This window comes from Martes martes, assembly GCF_963455335.1.
Source record: "Martes martes genome assembly, chromosome: 14".
Lineage (NCBI taxonomy): Eukaryota > Metazoa > Chordata > Mammalia > Carnivora > Mustelidae > Martes > Martes martes.
Window position 1 is genome coordinate 53215255 of NC_137902.1, and position 23797 is coordinate 53239051.

A 23797-nucleotide genomic window follows, 5' to 3' on the forward strand; every position below is an offset into this window, starting at 1 on the left:
ATATGTATGTGCTCAAATTACTTTCTACAGGTACATGAGTGATAAAAATCTCCATTCAGTGAAATTAAAACTTACTTTAAAATCTATTTCTATAAAGGTTGTTTGAAACTACAACACTAACCCCTCCCGAGGGCCAAGTATAGTTGATAGAACTATATAGGATCTAGAACTATAGAATAGAACATATAGGATCATGACCTGAGCCGAAGGCAGCTGTTTAACCGACTGAGCCACCCAGGCGCCCCTATCCTAGTTCAGTTTTAATAGCATGTCATGTCAATTTAATGTGATTAGGAAAAACAACTTCTTCCTCCACCTTCCTTTTCCTCTTAATAAAAATAAAGCAGTTTTGATAGGGAGGAGTCAAGGAAGTCTTCTCTGAAGGATGACTAAAATGATAATCTAAAGTCTGATCTTTGCAAAGTGAAGAAGAATATTCTGGGCAAAGAGAAGAGCATGTGCACTAGCCTTGGGGTTAGATGGAACATGTTTTTGAAGAAGTGATGCTGGGGCACATGGAGAGAGACAGAATATAGTGGGAGAGACCAAAGTCGAGCAACCAGAGAGACTGAAGGAATCCTGGAGAATTAGTGAAGAGGAGTTTCAAGAAAGGATGAACAGTTAGCTACGACTAAAAGAGCAAATACAAGGAGAATTGGAAAAATCTTGTTAGCTTTAGTAGCACAGTAGTTATGGGTGATATTAGCAAGAACAGTTTTGATGGAGTGGTAAGGGAATGAAGCTAGATTGGAATGGATTAAGAAACGAAGAATTGGGGCTCTTGGCTGGCTCAGCTGGTAGAACTCTTAATCTTGGGGTTGTAAACTCAAGCCCCACAATGGGTGTAGAGATTACTTAAAAATAAAATCTTAAAAAAGAAATGAAGTCTGTGGAAAAAGTTGCCTTACAGAGGGAGGAAAAAGAGGTTGGTAGCTGGAGGAAGACAGGCCTTGAGGGAAAGAATGTTTTTTTAAGATTTTATTTGAGAGAGAGAGCGAACAAGCACAAGTGGGAGGAGGAGCAGAGGGACAAGCGGACTCCTTGCTGACCAGGGAGTCTGATTTGGGACTTGATTCCAGGACTCTGGGTCATGACCTGAGCTGAAGTCAGACACTTAACCCACTGAGCCACTCAGGTGCCCTGAGGGAAAGAATTTTCAATGTTTTTGTTTATTTTTAAAACATTTTTAAAAATTTATTTGAGAGAGCAAGTGAGCACACAAGTGGGGTGAGGGGTAGAGAGAGAAGCAGACTCCACACTGAGCAGGGAGCCTGGTGCAGGACTCGATCCCAGGACCCCGAGATCATAACCCGAGCCAAAGGCAGACATTTAACCAGCTGAGCCATCCAGGCACCCAATGTTTATTTATTTATTTAAGGGAAGGGAGACTTAAGCTCAATTAAAAGGTGTGGGAGGAATTGGGAAAGAAAGCTGATTATGTAGGAGAGAAAAGGGCTAATCAATGATTTATGTGCTTCCTAAAATGTCAGAAAATTACAGAATCTAAGGCAGAGGATTAACCTTAGATTATGGAGAGAATTTTCCTCTTTGGAACGAGAATGAAGAAGCTAGATGAACCAAAAGAACAGACAGATGCAAATGTAGGTAGGTTGTATGGTTTCTATTGTCTCTGAAGTAGTAGGGGGTATGTACTGAGAGACAGGGGAAGCTGAGGTGGGTTGAGAGTAGGAGTAGGAAGGTCCCATTTGAAGTTGATGTTCTTGAATTATCAGTGGAACACATTTGTCCTATTTCATGACTTTTTCCAGGAGGGTTTGGTAACACAGGTATGAGCTTAGAGAAAAAAATTCATTGAGGATAGTATTTTTGCCAGACAGTTTAATTTAGGCATTTAGTGAGAATGTTGTTGAAATGATGGATCATGAAGTCAGGTTGATGAGAGAAGTGAAGAAAGAAAAAGGCTGAAAGACCAGGAAAAAAGCATATGCAAAGGAGATAGTTTAATTTGGGGTGCCTTTTTTAATTTAGCTGTAGTTCCCATACCATAAAATTCACTCTTTGAAGTGTATAATTCAGTGGTTTTTAGTCTTTTTAGTTGTGCATCCTTTACCATTATCTAATTTCCAAACATTCCCATCACCCTAAAAAGAAAGCCTGTTATTTATTGGCAGTGACTCCCCATTTCCTCCTTCCTCTGGCAGCCAATCATCTACTTTCTCTATCTGTTGATTTGCCTATTCTGGATATTTCCTATAAATGGAATCCTAGTATGTGGTCTTTTGTATCTTATTTATTTAATACCATGTTTTCAAGGTTCATCCATATAGTGGCACGTATCAGTATCCGATTCCTTTTTAGGGCACAATAATCCATCATACGGATGTATCACATTTTATGTATTACTTATCAATTGGTGAACATTTGGATTATTTCCACTTTTTGGCCATTATTAATAATACTGCTGTGAATACTCATGTACAAGTTTTTGTATGAACTTACGAATTTATGTTTTAATTTCTCTTGGGTATATATCTGGAAGTGGAATTGCTGAGTCCTATGGTAACTGTATGTTTAACAGTTTGAGGAACTGCTAAACTGTCTTCCAAAGTGGCTGTACCATTTTTACATTCCTACCAGCAATGTGTGAGGGTTTCTTCACATTCTCACCAGCACGTGTTATTGTCTATCTTTTTGTTTTGTTTTAAGTAGGCTCCACGCCCAGCATGGAACCCAACATGGGGGTTGAACTCAAGACCCCAAGATCAGGCTCTGAGCTAAAAGTTGAATACTTAACTGACTGAGCCACCCAGGTGCCCCTGTCCACCTGTTTTTATTATAGTCGTCCTACTGGGTGTGTTTTGATATCTTTAAAAACTTATTTTTATTTATGCAAGTAACACATGAATTTTTTTCTTTTTTTTTTAAAGATTTATTTTATTTAGAGAGAAAGAATGTGTGAGCAGGGCAAGGGGCTAAGGGACAGGGAGAGAGAATCCAAAGTAGACTCCCCACTGAGCATCATGACCTAAGCCGAAATCAAGAGTCATATACTTAACTGACTGAGCCACCCAAACGCCCCTACATGAATTTTTTTTTTCTTATAAAATATTTATACTATATAAATCAGGCTAAAAACCCTATGACCTCCACCCCAGTCAGTTCTTATACCTTATTTAAAAAGAAAAATTGTTTTCACTTTGGTGTGTATTTTTACAGAATTTTTAAGAATTCTCAATGTTATAGCCCTATATAGCCTTCTTACATTAATCCAACTGTTTCCAAAGAAACTCTGTAATAAATGAGTTTTTTCTTTTCTAACCTTTAACTGTAAAACATAGCATTTTTTTTAAAAATTACAACATTGTTTAGTAAAAATTGTATCAAACAAGCAGGCCGACTAAATGCTTATAGATAAAGGCTTATTGTCCCATATATTTTGGCTTTTAAAATGATGGCTATTAGTCTTTCTGTATTGAAACATAATAAGTAATATTTTCTTCTTGTTCTTAGTGCCTGGCTCTCGGGCTATGAAAACCCTGTGGTGTCTCGAATTAATATGAGAATACAAGATCTAACAGGACTAGATGTTTCCACAGCAGAGGAATTACAGGTAGGTAATCACATTATCCTTAAACTACATTCTATCACATTATTTCTTTATGCTTTTTCAAAATATGCTTCAGATGAGATTTCCTAACATTGTACAGGCACTGGATAGGTATTATAGGAGAATTTGGGACCCTAAAAGTGAATTTGGAAGCTGAAACCAAGCAAACTGATCTTAATGGGAAAAATTAGGATTAGTCTGTGGTCTCTAAAATTTCTTTACAAAACATTAAAAACTCGTAACTGTTAAGTATAAATATATAGGGAATGAACAGTATGTAATACTATATTAAGCACACTATAATTTTTGTCATTCCTAACTAAACCTGTCAGGTAACCAGGGGCATTTTTTTTTTTTTAAATGTGTCTTTTTCTCTTTTCTATTGAGATAGTATTCACATGCCATAAAATTTACCCTGGTTTTATTATATGCACATGGTTATGCAGCTATCACCACTATCTAATTGTAAGACTATTTCATCACTTCAAAAACTTTAAGCAGTCACTCTCCATTCCCTCTCCCCACTGCCCCTGGCAACTACTAATCTCCTTTCTGTCTATGAATTTGCCTTTTCTAGATATTTCATATAAATGGAATAATAAAATATGTGGCCTATTGAATCTGGCTGATACCACTTAACATAATGTTTTCAGTGTACCAGCACTTTATTTGTTTTCATGCCTGAACAATATTCCATTGTTTGGATGTACCACAACTTCATGTATCTATCAACTGAAGGATATTTGGGTTGTTTGTTTGTGCTTTTTGACTATAATGACTAATGCTGCTATGAACATTTGTGTACAAGTTTTTGTACAAACATAAATTTCTCGTGTGTGTGTATGGAATAACTGAGTCATGTGGTAACTTTAACATTTGAGGAATTGCCAAACTATGTTCTAAAATGGCTGCACGATTTTATAATTCCATTGGCAGTGTATGAGGATTACAGTTGTTCACTTGTTCTTGTCTGTTTTTTTTTTCTCATTATAGCTTTCATTTGCATTTACCTGATGGCTAATGATGTTGAGCATCTTTTCATGTGCATATTTGCCTTTTATTTCTTTGAAAAAAATTTTGTTCAAATCCTTTGACTAGGGGTGCCTGGGTGGCTCAGTGGGTTGGGCCTCTGCCTTCAGCTCGGGTCATGATCTAAGGGCCTGGGACTGAGCCCCGCATTGGGCTCTCTGCTCAGCAGGGAGCCTGCTTCCCCTATCTCTCTCTGCCTGCCTCTCTGCCTACTTGTGATCTCTGTCAAATAAATAAATAAATAAAAATCTAAAAAAAAAAAAATCCTTTGACTATTTCTCAGTTGGGTTGTTTGTGGTTTTTATTGAGTTGTAAGTGTTCTTTTCACTTTCTGGATATAGGAGCGTTATCAGATATATGGTTTGCAAATATTTTCTCCCATTCTGTAGGTTATCTTTCATTTTCTTGATGGTGTCCTTTGGCACAACATTTTTAATTCTCATGAAGTCTGATAGGTCTTTTTTTGTTTTTTGGCTTTGGGATTTTTTTTTAGTTGCTTACGGTTTCTTTTTCTTTTCTTTCTGTTTTACTAAATTCCAGCATAGTTAACATAAAATTTTATATTAGTCTCAGAAGTACAATATAGTGATTCAGCAGTTTTGTACATTACTCAGTGCTCATCATGATAAGTGTCCTTTTAATTCCTGTCATCTGTTTCACCCATCCCCACCACCCATCTCCTGTCTGGTACATCCTCTATAGTTAAGTCTGCTTTTTGGTTTGTCTCTTTTTCCCTTTGTTTCTTAAATTCCACATATGAGTGAAATCGTATGGTATTTGTCTTTCTCTGACTATTTCACTGAACATTATCCTCTCTAGATCTATCCATGTTGTTGCAAGTGGCTAGATTTCATTCTTTTTTTTTTTTTTTTGGCTGAGTAATATTTCATTGTGTTTATATACCATAATTTTATCCATTCATCTGTCAATGAACACTTTAGTTTCTTCTACATTTGGCTGTTGTAAATAATGCCGCAATAAATGTAGGGGTGCATATTTTATTGAATTAGTGTTTTTGTATTCTGGAATTACTGGAACATGTGGTAATTCTATTTTTAATTTTTTGAGGAACCTCCATACTGTTTTCCACAGTGGCTGCACCAATTTACATTCCCACCAATAGTGTATGAGGGTCCCTTTTTCTCCACAACCTCACCAACACCTATTGTTTCTGCATTTTTCATTTTAGCCATTCTGACAAGTGTGAGGTGGTATCTCATTGTGGTTTTGATTTACATTTTCCTGATGATGAATGATGTTGAGCACATTTTTATGTGTTTGTTGGCCATTTATATGTCATCTTTGGAGAAATGTGTGTTCACATATCTTATGCCCATTTTTAAATTGGATTGTTTGTGTTTTGGGTGTTTAGTTGTATAAGTTCTTTTGTATTTTGGATACCAACCCTTTATCAGATACGTCGTTTGCAAGTATCTTCTCCCATTCAGTAGCTTGCCTTTTAGGGTTTTTTTTTTTTTTTAAGATTTTATTTACTTATTTGGCAGAGAGACACAGAGAGAGAGGGAACACAAGCAGGGGGAGTGGGAGAGGGAGAAGCAGGCTTCCTGTTGAGCAGGGAGCCCAGTGTGGGGCTCGATCCCAGGATCCTGGGATCATGACCTGAGCCGAAGGCAGATGCTTAATGACTGAGCCACCCAGGCGCCCCTGCCTTTTAGTTTTGTGATTGTTTCCTTTGCTGTGCAGAAGCTTTTAATCTTGATGTAGTCCCAATAGTCTTTTTTTGCTTTTGTTTCCCTTGCCACAAGAGACATGTCTAGAAATATGTTGCTACAGCCAATGTCAAAGAAATTACTGCCTGTGCTTTCTTCTGGGATTTTTATGGTTTCTGGTATCACATTGGTTCTTTAATCCATTTCAAGTTTATGTTTGTGTATGGTATAAGCAGGTGGTTCAGTTTCATTCTTCTGTGTGTTGCTCTCCAGTTTTCCCAGTGCCATTTTTTTTAAGATTTTATTTATTTATTTGACAGACAGATCACAATTAGGCAGGGAGGCAGGTAGAGAGAGAGAGAGAGAGGCGGAAGCAGGCTCTCCGCCCAGCAGAGAACCGGATGCGGGGCTTGATCCCAGGACACTGGGATCATGACCTGAGCCGAAGGCAAAGGCTTTAACCCACTGAGCTACCCAAGCCCCCCCGTCCAATGCCATTTGTTAAAGAAACTGTATTTCCCATTGCATATTCTTGCCTCCTTTGTCAAAGATTTATTAGCCATATAATCGGTTTATTTTCTATTCTATTCTCTTGATCTGTGTGTCTGTTTTTGTGCCAATACCATACTGTTTTGATTACTACAGCTTTGTAGTATATCTTAGTATCTGGGATTATGATACCTCCCATTTTGTTATTCTTTTTCACGATTGCTTTGGCTAGGGGGCACCTGGGTGGCTCAGTCAGTTAAGCGTCTTCCTTTGGCTCAGGCCATGATCCCAGAGTCTTGGGAACAAGCTCCAAGTCTGGCTCCCTGCTCGGCAGGGGCTCTGCTTCTCCCTCTCCCTCTGCCCCTCCCCACTGCTTGTGCTGTCTCTCTCACTCTCTCCCTCTCTCCCAAAATAAATAAATAAAATCTTAAAAAAGATTGTTTTGGCTATTGGAGGTCTTTAGTGGTTCCATACAAATTTTTGTATTCTTTGTTCTAGTTCTGTAAAAAATGCTGTTGGTATTTTGATAAGAATCGCATTAAATCTGTAGATTGCTTCGGGCAGTATGTACATATTAACAGTATTTGTTCTTCCAGTTCATGGGCATAGAATAGCTTTCCATTTCAGTTTCTTTCATCAGTGTTTTATAGTCATCTTCAATTTCTTTGAAGTAGTTTTCTGAGTACAAGTCTTTGAGCTTCTTGGTTGGGTTTATTCCTAGCTATTATTTTTAGTTAAATTGTAAATAGGACTGTTTTCCTCATGTCTTTCTGCTACTTCATTATCAATGTATAGAAATGCAAATGGATTTCTGTATATTGATTTTGTATTCTGTGATCTTACTGAATTATCAGTTCAAGTAGTTTCTTTGGTTGAGTCTTTAGGGTTTTCTATATATAGTATCATGTCATCTGCAAATAATGAAAGTTTAACTTCTTCCTTACCAATTTGAATGCCTTCTATTTCTTTTTCTTGTTTGATTGGTATGGGTACAGCTCCCGGTACCATGTTGAATAAAAGGAATAAGAATGGAGGGGCACCTGGGTGGCTCGGTGGGTTAAAGCCTCTGCTCTTGGACAATTGTTTGTTGCAAGTTTTTGATTACTGATTCAGTTCCATTGCCAAATCAGGCTCCGTTTTCTGTTTTTTTCCTGATTTGGTTTTAGGAGATTAATACATTTCTAGGAACCTACCCATTTCTTCTAGGTTGTTCAATTTGTTGGGATATAATTTTTCATAACATTGTCTTACAGTTCTTTGTATTTCTGTGGTGTCAATTGTTATTTCTCCTCTTTCATTTCTGTTAATTTGAATCCTTTTTTTTTTTTTTTTTGATGAGTCTGGCTAGAGGCTTATCAATTTTGTTGATCTTTTCAAAGAATCAGCTCCTGTTTTCATTGATCTGTTTTCACAGTTTGTTTCATTTATTTCTGCTCTAATCGTTATTATTTTCTTTTTCCTACTGGTTTGGGGTTTTGGTTGTTGTTCTTCTAGTTCTTTTAGGTAAGGTTAGGTTGTGTATGTGAGATTGTTCTTGTTTTTGAAGTAGGTCTTACTGTAAACTTCCTTCCTAGGACAGCTTTTGCTGCATCCCAAAGATTTTGTTTGAACCATTTTCATTTGTTTCCATGTATTTTTCATACTGATTTCTTGTTGAAATTCATTGCTTAGTAGCATGTTACTTAACCTCCATGTATTTGTGTTCTTTCCAGATTTTTTCTTGTGGTTGCTTTCTAGTTTTATTGCATTGTGGTCAAAAAAGTTATTTGGTATGACTTTAATCTTTTTAATTTGTTGAGAGTTGTTTTGTGACCTAATGTATGATCTATTCTGGAGAACGGTTCACGTGAACTGAATGTATATTCTGTTTCTCCATGTGCACTTGAATGCGTGTTCTGTTTTAAGGTGGAATATTCTGAGTATATCTGTTAGATCCATCTGGTCTAGTATGTCATCCAAAGCCTCTTTTCTTACTGATTGTTTTTTTTGCTTGAATGATCTGTCCATTTATGTGAGTGTTAAAGTCCCCTAGTATTATTGTATTATTATTTCCTTTGTGTGTGTTTTTAAGATTTTATTTATCTGAGAGAGAGTGTGAGTGACAGAGAGCAGGAATGAGGGGGAGGGGCAGAGGGAGAAGCAGACTACCTGCTGAGCAGAGAGCCCAACATGGGGCTCCATCCCTGGACTCTAAAATCATGACCTGAGCTGAGGGCAGATGCTTAACCCACTGAGCCACGTGGTGCCCACTCCCTTATGTTTGTTACTAGCTGTCTTATGTATTTGGGTGCTCCCATGTTGGGTGCATAAATATTTATAATTGTTATATCTTCTTATTGGATTGTCCCCTTTATAAAGTGTCCTTGTCTTTTGTTACAGTCTGTTTTAAAATCTGTTTTGTCCAATATAAGTATTACAATCCTGGCTTTCTTTTCATTTCCACTTGCATGATACATTCTTTTCCATCCCTTCACTTTCAATCTGCATGTGTCTTTAGGTCTGAAGTGAGTCTCATAGGCAGCATATAGTTGTGTCTTGTTTTTTTAGTCCATTTTGTCACCCTGTTTTTTGATTAGAGTCCTTAGTCCATTTACATTCAAAATAATTATTGACAGGTATGTACTTATTGCCATTTTGTTACTTGTTTTATGGTTTCTTTTGTAGTTCTTTTTTTCTCTTCTATCATGCTTTGATGGCTTTCTTTAGTGATACACTTGAATTCCTTTCTCTTTATATTTTTGCATATCTATTACCAGTTTTCGATTTGTAGCTACCATGAGGTTTATATATAAAACATCATATGCATATGGCCATCTATATTAAGTAGATCACTTAAGTTTTTACTCCTCTACCCGCCCCCCACATTTTAGGTATATGGTGTCATACTGTATATCCTTTTATTTTCTGAAACCCTTGATTGATTTTTATAGATAGGCTTAATTTTATTGCTTTTGTGCTTCCTACTCTTCTTATTCTGCTTATGGTCTTTCCTTTCTATTCAGTCACCCTTTAACATTTCTTATAGGGCTGGTTTAGTGATCATGAATTTCTTTAATTGCTGTTTGTCTGAAAGCTATCTCTCCTTTTATTCTGAATGATAGCCTTGCTGGATAGAGAATTCTTGCCTGCAGGGTTTTTTTCTTCTTCTTTCAGCACTTTGAATATATCCTGGCGCTCCTTTCTGGCCTACAGAGTTTTCTGTTGAAAAATCTGCTGGTAGCCTTATGTGGTTTCTCTTTTTATGTAACTGTTTTCTCTTGCTGCTTTTAAAATTCACTGTCACCACTTTCTGCCATTTTAATTACATTGTGTCTTGGTGTGGAACTTCATGTTGATTTTGTTGAGGGTTCTCTGTACCTCCAGGAGCTGGATTTCTGTTTCCTTCCCCGGATTTGGGAACTTTTCAACTATTATTCTTGAAATAAATTTTCTGCTTCCTTTTCTTTCTCTTTGACTTCTAGAATCTGTATAATGCAAATATTACTAGGTTTGATGGTGTCACTGAGTTCTCTTAGTCTATTTTATCTTTTTTTCTCTTTCCTGTTCAACTTGATTTTTTTCCACTATTCTGTCCTCCAGGTCGCTGATTTGTTCTTCTACTTCCTCTGTTCTGCTGTTTATTCCCTCTAGTGTATTTTTAATTTCAGTTATTGAGTTGTTCATCTCTGATTGGTTCTTTTTTATGTTTTCTGTCTCTTTGTTGGGGTCCTTCATTTTGTTCTCAAGTCCAGTGAATATCTTTATGACTATTACTTTAAATTCTCTATCAGGTATATTACTTACCTCTGTTTCACTTAGGTCTCTTGTAATTTTGTCCTCTTCTTTCATTTTGTGACTTGTCTGACTCTGTATCTATTCCTGTGTGTAAGTCAGCTATGTCTCCTCCTCTGGAAAGTAGTGGCTTTATGCAGAAGAGGTCTTGTAGTGCCCTGCAGTGCAGTGTGTCCTGTTCACCAAAACCCAGTGCTCCAGGGGTGTCTCTTCTGTATGTCACATGCACCCTACTATTCTGGCTGAGCCATGTTTGCCTTTAGTCCATCCATATGCAATGGCTCTCCTTGACTATTGTGAACAGGCTTTCGTCCCTGTGTTGTTAGTGGGCCATTCTGGGGCTGCTCTGGCCTTAAGTTGAGTCAGAGCAGACATTTGCCAAAGATGTGGTAGCACCAGACTGCAGGGTGCTTTTCCTGTGTTGTGCCCTGAGAAGCTTTTTTCGGGGGGCAGGGTCTGCAGTCAGACCAGCCCCCTGCTAGGGCACGGTCTGAGGGGTGTGTATTTATCTTCACCTCTCTGTTGCATTGTCTATTTAAGGGCAGGGACTCAGTTTCTTCTAGCCCTCCAGCTCCCAAGAGTTGAGCTTGGTGATTGTTAAAGTTCCAAGTGTTAAGCCCCATTGATTGTAAGAACTTGAGAAGTCAGGCCTCTCTGATTTGCAAAGCCAGATGTTATAGGAATTCATCATACGCATATAACCGTGCATGTCCCCCATGCCTGGGGCAGAGGTCTGTTCCTCTTCCCTCTCCACTTCATTGTGTCCTTCCTTCCCGTAGGCAGTCTCACAGTCTGTTTGGCTCACAGCCATGTCTCAGCCCTTCTGCCCTCTTTGTTGTGGCCTCTTCTTCACATTTAGCTGCGGAGAGTCTGTTCTGTCAGTATTCAGGTCATTTTCTGGGTAATTTACGCAGATTTTGGCATTACCTAGGTATATCCATGGAACAAAGTGAGCCTAGGATTCTCCTACTCTGCCATCTTAGTCCCTGATTGCTTGTGCTTTAGATGTCTAAGAAACCATTGCCTAATTAATGCAAGGTCACAAAGATTTACTTACACCTGTGTTTTTTCCTAACAGTTTTATCCATACATTCAGATCTTGATCCATTTTGAGTCAATTTTGAATATGGTATGAGGTAGAGGTCTAATTTCATTCTTTTCATGTGAATATCCAATTGTTCCAGCATCATGTGTTTAAAAAATGATTCTTCCCTACTGAATTGTCTTAGTAATTTATGGGTATTAAGAATTAAAGTGCTTTATTTCTTTGCACTTATCAAGAATAGTTTAAACATTCCTTTCCTTCTCATTGTGAAATGATACAGAGTAAGCATGTTTTCTCTGCGTTTGCAAATTGTCATACTTACAAGTTTGGGTTTTCAACATTTTATCCTTTGTGCTTTTAATATAAAGTATCCATGAGGGGTTTTTGTTTTTTATTGTGAAAATTTCTTTCCAACATTACTTCCTCCAAGACATCTTTCTCCTTTCCATCACAATCACTTTCCATATGTTAGTAAGTTTGCCTTCACCAAGTTCCTCTGGCTGCATATCTAGAGTTTCTTGAATAGCACAAATGGAAACATTCTCCCTTGTCAGTTCTTCTTCCTGTGTCCCCATTTAGGTTTGATTTGAATTTTACTTAACAGCATCATTAACTTTCCATATCTGTGCTGTATGTTAACTTTTGTTAGCCAGTTCCCTCTTCCAGCTATCCATTTTTGTAATATCTCACATGAGGAGGAAACACAATTACATATTTTGCTGCCTGTGTGTGAACTGAATAACAGATATGCAGTGACCAGTCACTGATAGACTTTGATAGAAGTGATAGGATTGGTAATTGATCATGATGTGCAGCAGTTACTTACGTAGTAATTTCTGGTCTAAAGTGCTAGTGGCAACATTAGTACTTTATGCAGTTACAGTTAATATGCTGTGGTAACTGAAATTTAAACTATGTTTTTAGGGGTCTGGTGTTAATGATTAGCTAAATGTGCATTTTGGAACTGTGCAAAGAAGGGTTGTCTATACTTAAATTTGCTTAAGTTGCCACTTATTCATTGGTAATCTACAGCTTCCTTGGTATTCATTATATTATTAAAAACTCTTGTATATATCTTTTTCTTTCCTGATCTATGTTTATTCTCATTTGCTTAACCTTCACAGAATTTTTCAAGCTACTTGATACAGTTTTACTTAGTAGACTTAGTAGGCTGATCCAACCCAACATATCTACACCATAAGGAATCAAATATCCAGAGTAATAATTTACATAGGACTTGGACTTTGCAACACTCTTTTAAATATATTCTCCTTTCATTTCATCAGCAGTGCTGTTTAAATCCCATTCTCCTTTCATGTTGTCATATTGGGATGCAAGGAAGGAGTTAAGGAGGATATCTTTTTCTCCTTAGTTTACAAATAAGAAAACTGAGATTGTATTGAAAGTTAACTATATTATAACTAAGAAAGCTAGAACTTACACTCAGACCAGATACTTTTCTTACTTTCTTTTGCTGCTTCACACTGGGATTGTCATTACCAACTGAAATTGTTAGCACCCTCCAGCAGGAATAATTAAGTTTCATGTTAACTTCCTCCCTCTTTTACCTTAGGATAAAAAAAAAATATGTAGGAGGAAATTTTATTAAAATAGATTGGGAGTTTCCCAGCATTTTGGGCTTTGGAAAATATGAGTCTTGATTTAAACTCCAAAGGAAAGTGTTTAGTAAAAATTAATAATAGAAACCTCAAAACTCTATCCTAGAAAATTTTAATTCTAAACATTTTAATTTTAAAATTCTAACTCAAATTTTAGTTTAAGTTATGTATTAGAGGAAAACATGTACCCCAAACATTTACTAAAGAAAAGCATATTAACTAAGGTTCTAAAATAATCTTGTGGTAGCTATCCTAGATTTTTATCCTGGTTCCTTAAGAACTCTCATTCATTTAAACTGCTTTGCTTCTCATTTCTCTAGGAGTACATAACCATGACATATAAGACACCAAAATAGGACTTATTAATTTTTTGAATAGTAGTCTTGATTCTTTTTAATGCGTACTTTGTTCCTCTCCTTCAGGTAGCAAATTATGGAGTTGGAGGACAGTATGAACCCCATTTTGATTTTGCACGGGTAAGTTAAAAAAAAATGAACATAGGCATTCTACTGAAGCTCAGGCATGACATGTTAATTCTGTTCTTTTAGTATTAAAAACTTATAGTCTGTTTGCAATTTGTGGAAGTATGGTGGAATAGAGACCCTATAAAACCTTTTTAGCAGTAAAAACCCCTTAGATACACAGTAAAAAAAAAAAAAAAAAGATACTTTTAAATGCATTGCTGAGCCTGGAAGAAAGTAAAGGAAATTCCCAAAGGCAAAATGAACAAAGAAAACCTAGAAACTAAAATTAGAGTTAAAGGGGGTGGCAAAAAAGCTGAAGCTGAGCCATGTGCCTCCAAGAGTCGAGAGCTTTGGAGCCTAACAGCTCTGTGAGAGGACCTACCACTGTGTAAGCTACTGAACCTGAGAGACCCATGCATAAAACTCGAATCCCCAAAAGGATTATATTCTCAGAGAAAGAATAGCCTTGAAAATAATCTGCTTTGAGTTATGAGCCTTAAGGAGAGTTGCCTGTCATCACCCGGGTTGGGGCTGGGTGTGGGATGGGGGAATGCAATGTGTATGAGAGCCTTTTCTGGGAGTTTGAAAGCATAGGCGTGCTCCCACATGAACCTTGGATTTGAATTTTCACTACCCTTGAAGAGCAAATTTGTTCAGTTAGGTAGTACTCCTTGGTACTCCTCCCTGAAAACAGTCATCCTCATTATAACACCTCAGGAATTTTAAAGATTAAGGTCAGCCAAATATGAACTCTAATATTAAAAAAGAAATCACTAACTAGTAATAAGACACCATTGGTGAGACTGAAGTACCCAACAGATTTAGATGCTCCCAGGATGTTAGGTACTTCAGTTATCAGGTACAGCATATAAAATAACTGTATAACATTCTTAAAAATAGAAGGATAAATATTAAACTTTGAAAATGATTTAACATATTTGAAAAACAAATAGAAGCTATAGGGAGAAAAAACTGTTGAAATTTAAAGTTTGGATAAATTAAAACAGGTTAGAGACTGTTGATGTAAATCAGAAAATTAGTGATGATCTGAAGAGATTATAAGAATATGCTGAGCCAGGAAAATTAAAAAATACAAAATAGATGTAGAAAAACACTGGAGAATAAATAATACTGAAGCAGTTTGCTAAAAAGATGTAACTTTTCTTTTTTCACATTAAGCTATACATTATATATATATATAAAATGAAATCTTAATTAAGCTTTATCATAATTACATGAATTCTAGGGGCACATGGGTGGCTTAGTCGATTAAGCATCTGCCTCTAGCTTAGGTAATGATCCCGGGGTTCTGGCATCGAGCCCCATGTCAGGCTCCCTGCTTGGTGGGGAGCCTGCTTCTCCCTCTCCCTCTGCAGCTCCCTTGATGGTGCACATGCTTTCTCTGTGTTAAACAAATCTTTTTTTTTTTTTTTAAAGGTAAAATGAATTCAGAGAGAAATATTTTTTAAAAATGAAATGAATTCTAAGAACTGTCTCAGGTATTTTAATAAACATCTTGATCTTTTACCATTTTAAAATAAGGGTATATTCTTTTGAAAGACAACAGCCTTTATTGTGTTAGAGCCCTTGGCCAGCTTCAGTCCCAGAATCCTAGATTCTTCTATGTAGGCCAGTAAAGAATATATTTTTAGTTTCTTTCCCTTCTATTTTCATTTATTGAAAAATGTCTGAGAATCTTGAATGATGGGAAAGAGTATAAAATTCAAGCCCTGACATTAGTGCAACTAAATTTTTTTAGTTTTTTATTTTGAAATCATTACGGATTCTTAGGAAGTAGTAAAGAAATATACAGGGAGAGCTCTTGAACCCTTCCCTCAGCCTCCCCCACTGTTAGCATCTTCCATTACTGTCGCACATTATCAAAACCAAGAAATAGGCATTGGCACAAGCCACTAAGCTTATTCATATTTCACCAGTTATATTTACACTAATTTGCCTGTGTGTGTGCAGTTTTACTACATGTGTAGCTTGTGAAACTGCCACCACAGTCAAGGTGCATAACTGCACCATCACTGCCAGACTCCCTTAGGGTACTGCTCTGGAGACGCACATAGCCTTCTGTTTCCCGTGCCTAACTGCTGGTAACCACTAATCCAACTTGTTCTTCTCCATAATTGTATTTCACAAATGTTAGATAAGGTTAATATGCAGTATGTATCCTTTTGAGATCATTTCACTCAGCATAATTCCTTTGAGGTTCATGTTCTTACCGAATTTAATAGTGTGCTCTTTTTATTGTTGAGTACTATTTCATGGTATGGACACATCTCAGTTTGCTTAGTCACTCATCCTTTGAAGGACATTTTGGGGCTATCACAGTCCTATTTGGAGCTATCACAAATAAAGATGTGTGTAAATTTGAAGAATCCATTTTCATTTTTCTGGGATAACTGCCAAGAGACTGTATTGTATTTTAATTTAGTTTTTTTTAAAATTTGAGACAGAGAAAGAGCCAGGGGGTAGGGGCAGAGAGAGAGGGAGAAGCAGACTCCTTGCTGAGCAGGGAGCCTGAAGCGGGGCTCCATCCCAGGACCCTGAGATTATGACCTGAGCCAAAGGCAGATGCTCAACCGAGTGACTCAGGTGCCCCTAATTTAGATTTTAATAGCCCAGATGTGAAATCTGCAGCCAGATTAAAGTGATGACTGTCCAAAAGAATGAAAGCATAGTAGCAGTAAACATTTGAATGGCTCATGAGTTCAAAGTAAATCTTAAGGTAAATCTTTTACCCACATAGAGTAGAGTTCATGAATGTGGCTAAAAGGCCCTCATGTCTTATTTGTTTTTTGGGTTTTTTGTTTTTTGGAAGCAAAACTATAGGCATGAATTTTATTAATGATCTGTAGATAGCCTAAATAATGAAAGCCAGTATCTACTAATAAATCTGGGGGTTTTCCCTATAGTGGTCTTATCAAAAGTATTCACTGTACATGCTGAATTGGCATCAACCAGTATTTGAGTGCCTGCTATATATTGTGCACTAGACTTTATAAATGAGTCTTTTGGGGTTTTTGGCATATCCTTTAGCATACTACTGGTGTTTAGTTGCCACTAGAAAATTTGCATTACTGAATTGTATACTATTGAATTCATTGTGTTTTATTCACAGAAAGATGAACCAGATGCTTTCAAAGAACTGGGGACAGGAAACAGAATTGCTACATGGCTGTTTTATGTAAGTTACAGCTAAAATTTTTATTTTAAGATGGGATTTTATTACAAGACATTTATTTTGATGTGTTCAGGTATTTGTTTTCCTTAGCCCTTATTTGATGTTATGATTTAGAGTTTTTACAACTGAGTAACGGGAGGGGTTTTTTGCATTTATAACCTCTTCAACTTGTAATATTAAAGCCTGAATAAGAATGCTAAAATTACTAACAGTCTCTCTACTTGGAAACAATCATTGTTGATATTTTAGAGTATGGACTGTCTGTTAATATGTGTATATAGGCATCTCTGTATATACTCATATACATTTTAAACTTTTTGAGTTTTTTGTTGCTATATGTCAGAAAAAGTTTACAAATCATAAGTACTATAATGATAAATTTTCACAAAGTGAACACATTTGATGTAAGCAGCAGCCAGGTCAAGAGCACATTCTAGCACCCTGGAAGCCCCATTAAGAGTAACCATTTTCACATTGTTTATTAAAGTTTAAAAACTTACGATATTTTTGAATTTTTTCTATATGTTTAGGTATATGAATAATTTTAACTTTGGTCATAATATTTGCTCCAGTTCTCTACTGCTTCATAACAATCACCACAAAACTGAATGGATTAAAATAACTTTTTATCTCTCTTGGTTGTGAGGTTGAGCAGGCTTCACTCCTGGTTGTTGCTCTCTCTCGTGCATTTGCAGTCAGAGGATGACTGGCACGGGGTCGTTTTGAAGGCTGAGGTTGAGACGGGCTTTGTCCAGAATACCTGCATGTGGTCTGGGCTTCTTCCAGCATGGTGGCTGGATTACAAGAGCGCATATCTCCACAAAAAGCAAGGTTGAAATGCACCGCATTTTCATTACCTACCCTCAGGAGTCAAATAATATTACTTCTCCTGCATTTTATTAATCAAAGCAATTACAAGGTTCAGGAGACAAGGACATAGTCCCTACCACTCGGTAAGAATATCAGTGTCACATAAAAAGAACATGTAAGACAGGACCTGTTGGTATAATATTTGGAAAATATAATCTCCTACATTGTTGTAACCTTTGTTAACTTAAAAAGGTATATTTTATATCTAGACTTTTTGTTTATTTCATTGCACTTTCATCCCTATCTCCATTTGAATGATATGAAAATGGCATCTATTTTTGCTGTTTTATCTCACTCCCGACCAAAATCGGGTGTCTTTGCTCAGTCTCATTTTCTTTCTTCATTGCTCCCTGCCACCTTTTACCCTATTTCCTCCATTCCTCATTCCCTCTATTCAACCTACCTTCTCACCTTCCTACATTATTCTTCCACCCTCCCTCTTACAACTGTTTCCAAAAAGATTTAAGATACCATTAAAAAAAGGATGTAAGTACTGTAATATAACTAAGTTTTCACAAAGGGAAAACTAGGGGAGAAGCTGATACATTGTACAAAATTCATGCAGTGAAATCTTGTATACTTTCTAGAGATGAGTTCTCCATAGTTGTACCAATTTATATCCCACCTTTATATGTTGTTTGTCAGACTTTGATCTGTACATCTTTCACTTACTAGATTGATAGTTCTTGTGCTTTAATTTGCATTTCTCTTATTAGAGAGGGTGATCATCTTTCCTGGTGTTTGAGAGACATTAAACATTTTTTTTGCTTTTACAAATATTGATACTATATTATTTGGTCCAATATCCATAAATGCTAGATTTTACCATTAGATTTTATGTTAATTACCAATTATTATGTTCTCCTTTAATTATATAGCATTTGATTAGGTTAGTGATTCACCCTCCCTGCCAATTGTTTTACTATTCCCAGATAGGCCATTTAGCATAATTTTTTCATTTCTCAGGTGTTTCATTGCTTACTACTACTGATGATGTATTTATCATAGTAAAACATCCTATTTATCTCACTTAATGTTTTTATTTTGATTTAAACTGTGCCTCATATTAAGATCAAACTCTGTTTTTGTTGCTGTAACATTTGCTGGGCAAATCTTTTTGTTTTCAGTGTTTCTAAGTTCCTTGTTTTATTTTTTTATTTTTTTAAAGATTTTATTTATTTATTTGACAGACAGAGATCACAAGCAGGCAGAGAGAGAGAGGAGGAAGCAGGCTCACCGCTGAGCAGAGAGCCTGATGCAGGGCTCAATCCCAGGACTCTGGGATCATGACCTGAGCCAAAGACAGAGGCTTTAACCCACTGAGCCACCCAGGCGCCCCTCTAAGTCCCTTGTTTTAGATGTGACTCTTGGATGTAGCATACTTGGGTTTTGCTTTGTGATTCAGTCTTTATGATCTGTGGTTCTTTTGTCTCATTTTGTCCATGTGCTTCCTCCATTTGGAAGATTTGTGTTTTTATTCTAGGTTACATTTGAAAAATTTTTAAGATTTTAATTCCAGTGTAGTTGACATACAGTGTGATACAGTTTCAGGTATACAATTGAGTGATTCAACACTTCCATACATTATCTGGTGCTAATCACAAGTACATTCCTTAATCCCCATCACCTCTTTAAACCATCCGCCCCCGACTTTCCCTCTAGTAACCACCAGTTTGTTCTCTATAGTTAAGAGTGTGTTTCTTGGTTTCTGTCCTTTTTTCCCCCTTGGAGTCCACATATGAGTGAAATCATATGGTATTTGTCTGTGTCTGACTTACTTCGCTTAGCATAATACTCTTTAGCTCTAAGTCATTGCAAATGGCAAGATTTTATTTTTTATGGCTGAATAATATTCCATTGTGTGTGTATCTTCTTTATCCATTCATCTTTCAGTGGATACTGGGGCTGCTTCCATAATTTAGCCATTGTAAATAATGTTGCAGTTAACACAGGGGTGCATATATCCTTTTGAATTAGTGTCTTCATATACTTTGGATAAATGCCTGGTAGGAGCACCTACTATTACTACTCTTAGACACTGAAGCTCAGCAATGAACAAATGAAAAGTCCTGCCCCCAGGGAGGTTATACTTCAGTGCTATAAATGCCTAATTATACCCCTGTGTTACTTGATTTATTGGTTTTAAATAATGTCTTTTTACCTCTGGCTATAAGATATAAAAGATATCCTTATCTCCCTTCCTGGCTCTCTCATGTCTTTTATTTTTTTACTTAAGTATGTAAACCTAAACTGTATCTTAGTTTTTAAACAAAATAAGTAGCATGCACAAACCTTTCTACGTTAGGTAGAAGTCCAGATGTTCTCCTATTCCCTGTGGTATCCTGTCTTCCTCACAGTGGCATATTTAGCTTTATTGTACCAGTGCTTCTGATAATACTTCTCTGGAATTCTTACAGATGAGTGATGTTTCAGCAGGAGGAGCCACTGTTTTTCCTGAAGTAGGAGCTAGTGTTTGGCCCAAAAAGGTAAAGTTGATTCGTTTATTTTAATTTTGTGGGTCTCTTTATTTTTTTCCCTGAGGAAGAGATGCACCTCAGTTTCATGGTTTAATTAATGAATTACATTTTTAAAGGTAGAGATAATGTAAGCCTTATTAGGTAAAATTTACTTACTAGGTATACCAGGTAAAATTTTGAATATTTTTATGGCACAGTTTACCATGATTACCTAGAAGTAATGAACAACCAAGGATTAGTACTTAAAAGTTTTCATTTCTAAAATGGGTTCCATGATATTTATCCCTCCATCTTGCTATTGTAAGATTTGTTAAGCAACTTTGTGATACTAACATTTCCATATGATCACCAGAATTTTGTAAATGATTGTCATATTTTTAGAATTTTATTAGAGAAGATATAATGCTGCCATAGATGAGTACTTGCTCACAGGAACAGAGGAAAATTTAATTCCTGCAAAAAGTGATAACCTGCTATCTTAGAGATAATTTTTTATTATTCTCCACAGGGAACTGCTGTTTTCTGGTACAATCTCTTTGCCAGTGGAGAAGGAGATTACAGTACACGGCATGCGGCCTGTCCAGTGCTTGTTGGAAACAAATGGGGTAAATATTTCCTGTATTCTCCTGCGATTTCTCCTAACATTGAAAGGGATTCAGCCACGCCAGTTTCTGATCGTAATAAAAGTTTGCTTTTAACAGCTCAGAATTCTTAATGACAGATTTTAACAGTATTGCAACTTGAATAAGATAGCATCTTTCCCTCAAGGAGTTTAAAATGGTCTCTGATGGAGACAGGCGAATGGATAAATTAGAATATGGTATAGTACACACTAGTACAGAGACATAAAGAAGATGGTAACTCCTTATAATTGGGGAGGCTTCTTCAAAGCTTAATTTTAAAATTTGGTCTTGAAGCTAGAGCAGTATTTTCCAGGCCTGATAGAGATGAGGGCCAGGACTCATGTGAAGCTAGGGAGACACTTAGGGTCATGCTAGTGCAAATGACCAGCCACATGAAAACAAAAACATACTGTTTAACCCCATAAATCCATTTCAATATGTGTCACTAGCCACATTTCAAGTATTTAGTAGCCAAATGTGTCTAGGGGCTACCATATCAGACACAGCAGGACTAAGAAATAACGTCTGATGGTTAGGATTTTAAAAATCTCCCCTGATGATGGTAATGTTTGGCAATCACTGGACTAGAATGAAGAGAGGCTAGTGAAGGGGAGAACATTTTAGAAGGCTCTTTACCCTTGTCTAAGTGGGCAAGGATGATAGCCTGGACTAAGGCAGCAGCAAAACTGTTGGAGAGTAAAGAGATTGAAGAGGTATAGAGATTGAAGAGGTATATAAGAAAAAGTGACAGGGTTTGATGACTGAAAGATTGGAAACAGGAGTTGAGAAAAGATAAAAGTAATTATGGGTCCTAGTTTAGATATTTGTACACATTGATGCCACTGATTGGGCTTTCAGATATAGGAGGAGTAGAAAATTCCATTTGAGATACACTGAAAAGCAATATATCTTGAAATTAAGGAAACTTAATGAGCACATAATAGTAGTGATCTATTGTAGGATTGTCCCTCTAGAGTGGAGGTTTTACGTTCATTTTTTTTTTTTTTAATTTATTTATTTGACAGGCAGGCAGAGATCACAAGTAGGCAGAGAGGTGGGCAGAGAGAGAGAGAGAGAGGAAGGGAAGCAGGCTCCCTGCTGAGCAGAGAGCCCGATGTGGGGCTCGATCCCAGGACCCTGGGATCATGACCCGAGCCGAAGGCAGAGGCTTTAACCCACTGAGCCACCCAGGCGCCCCATTACGTTCATTTTTTAAAAGTCTGTTAGAGATTGTATTTTGCAAACAGGTTAAACCATGTTCTGACTGTACCTACATCTTAATTCCAATTGTGTTTCATTTCAAGCCTTTCATTGAACATCAGAAATTTAGGAAATGCACATACATAGACTATCAATTGAGTTTTCAACATTTAGCAAAGCTTTTAAGAGTGCTTAAGTACCATCTGCCTTCATCTTATTTGGTCTTGAACTTATAGCTCATGTAGAAACTTTGTTAAATTAGTTAGATAATAGAGAATCTTAATGTATTTTTCCTTTCACAGTATCCAATAAATGGCTCCATGAACGTGGACAAGAATTTCGAAGACCATGCACCTTATCAGAATTGGAATGACAAATAGGCTTCCCTTCCTCTCCTGTTATAATCTGATGTGTCTGATATGCACATTGCCCAGTCTTCACTTTCCAGAGTTTACAATTGACTAACACTCCATGATTGATTTCAGTCATGAACCTCATCCAGTGTTTCATCTGTGGACAATCACTAACTTTGTGGGGTTTTTTCCTTTTGAAAGTAACACTAAATCACCATATTGTACATATAAACCTTTAAAGTTCAGTTGGTATCACAGAGGATAAAGCAAGGTAGAGTTAAAAATGAGGAATTTTTACACTTCTATCTTAAAGAACTTCTTGGTTGGCTAAAGAAAACAGTTTAAGCATCTGATTATAGTATTTCACTATATCTCAGTGTTCAGGGGATAGGCTAGAATGGGCCATTTGACTAAGTATGTGCCTAGGTATTAGGTCTACCTAATATTACTTCTCTGGATCTGCCTGAAGACTAGGAATAAAGTAGTCTTCTAATCTGGGTTCCATTTGATGTTTGCCCCATATGCTATTCTAAGTTGATTTTTCTTCCTTCCAGATCTTTTTAAAGAAAGTATACTATATTTTCCCAGTCCCATTCTTTTCTCATAGCTCCTCTGTGGTGAATTTAGTCTGGGTTAAAATACTTTGTTTAAACAAAAATTTTTAATACAAAGCCCTGTATAACAACACTGGGTCTTAACTAAAATGATCATTAGCCTGTTTTCCCCCCTTTTCATAAATGATGATTTTGTCCATAAAATTTGCTGTTTTTCTTAGTGCTAATACCTTGCCTCTTATTCCTGCTATAGCAGGGTGATGATGTTGGCATTCTGATAAAATATTGTGCCTTAGGAGACTGGAAATTTTAAAATGTACAAGTCCTTTTAATGATGAGGGAATTGATAAAAAATCTTTTCTAAAAAGCCAAAATGTTTGTTTTTCTCAATTCTGAGATGTGTTGTGACAACAATGACCTATTTATGATCTTAAATCTTTTTTTAAAAATGTTTCTGTTTTCTGTGTGGTATTTTTCGTATTTGAATGTGAATGCATGCTATAGTGACAACAGGTGATTCCTGATTTTTTTTTTTTAATGTGTAGGACTTAGGTTTATCCCCCTGCACTCTAATGTCACATGGTTATGGTAGAAAATTGAGGCTCTCTGAACTTTCAGATACTTCATCAAAATCAGTTTCCTTCAAAAAGAGCTCTACAACTTTACTATGGTTATGGAGTTATTACACTGATGTTACTTAAGCTTTCTCTTATTCAAAAATAAGGTGGACTATAAAGCTGTGACCCTAATGAAGTCTACTAATGACCTTTCAGACTAACTTTTTACATTTCTTATGGTGAATCTTAGTTCATACAAGGGCTTTCTATCCTTTATGCACTATTTAAATATAAATTGAAGAAAGTGTTACTTGT

The 23797-nt window shown here is 36.6% G+C and overlaps 1 protein-coding gene across 3 annotated transcripts in view; it reads left to right on the forward strand.

The window, feature by feature from the left end:
• The window catches only part of P4HA1 (prolyl 4-hydroxylase subunit alpha 1), an 81120-nt gene extending 57744 nt beyond the window's left edge, over positions 1–23376 (forward strand). For all 3 annotated transcript variants that reach the window (XM_080822554.1, XM_080822552.1, XM_080822553.1), the window contains exons 10-15: positions 3472–3571; positions 13614–13667; positions 16786–16851; positions 20136–20204; positions 20704–20800; positions 22321–23376. In XM_080822554.1, coding sequence (XP_080678680.1) covers positions 3472–3571; positions 13614–13667; positions 16786–16851; positions 20136–20204; positions 20704–20800; positions 22321–22391 — 457 coding nt within the window. In that variant the 3' untranslated portion in view covers positions 22392–23376. The remainder of the gene's footprint in view (positions 1–3471; positions 3572–13613; positions 13668–16785; positions 16852–20135; positions 20205–20703; positions 20801–22320) is intronic.
• The last annotated feature ends 421 nt before the right edge of the window (positions 23377–23797 follow it).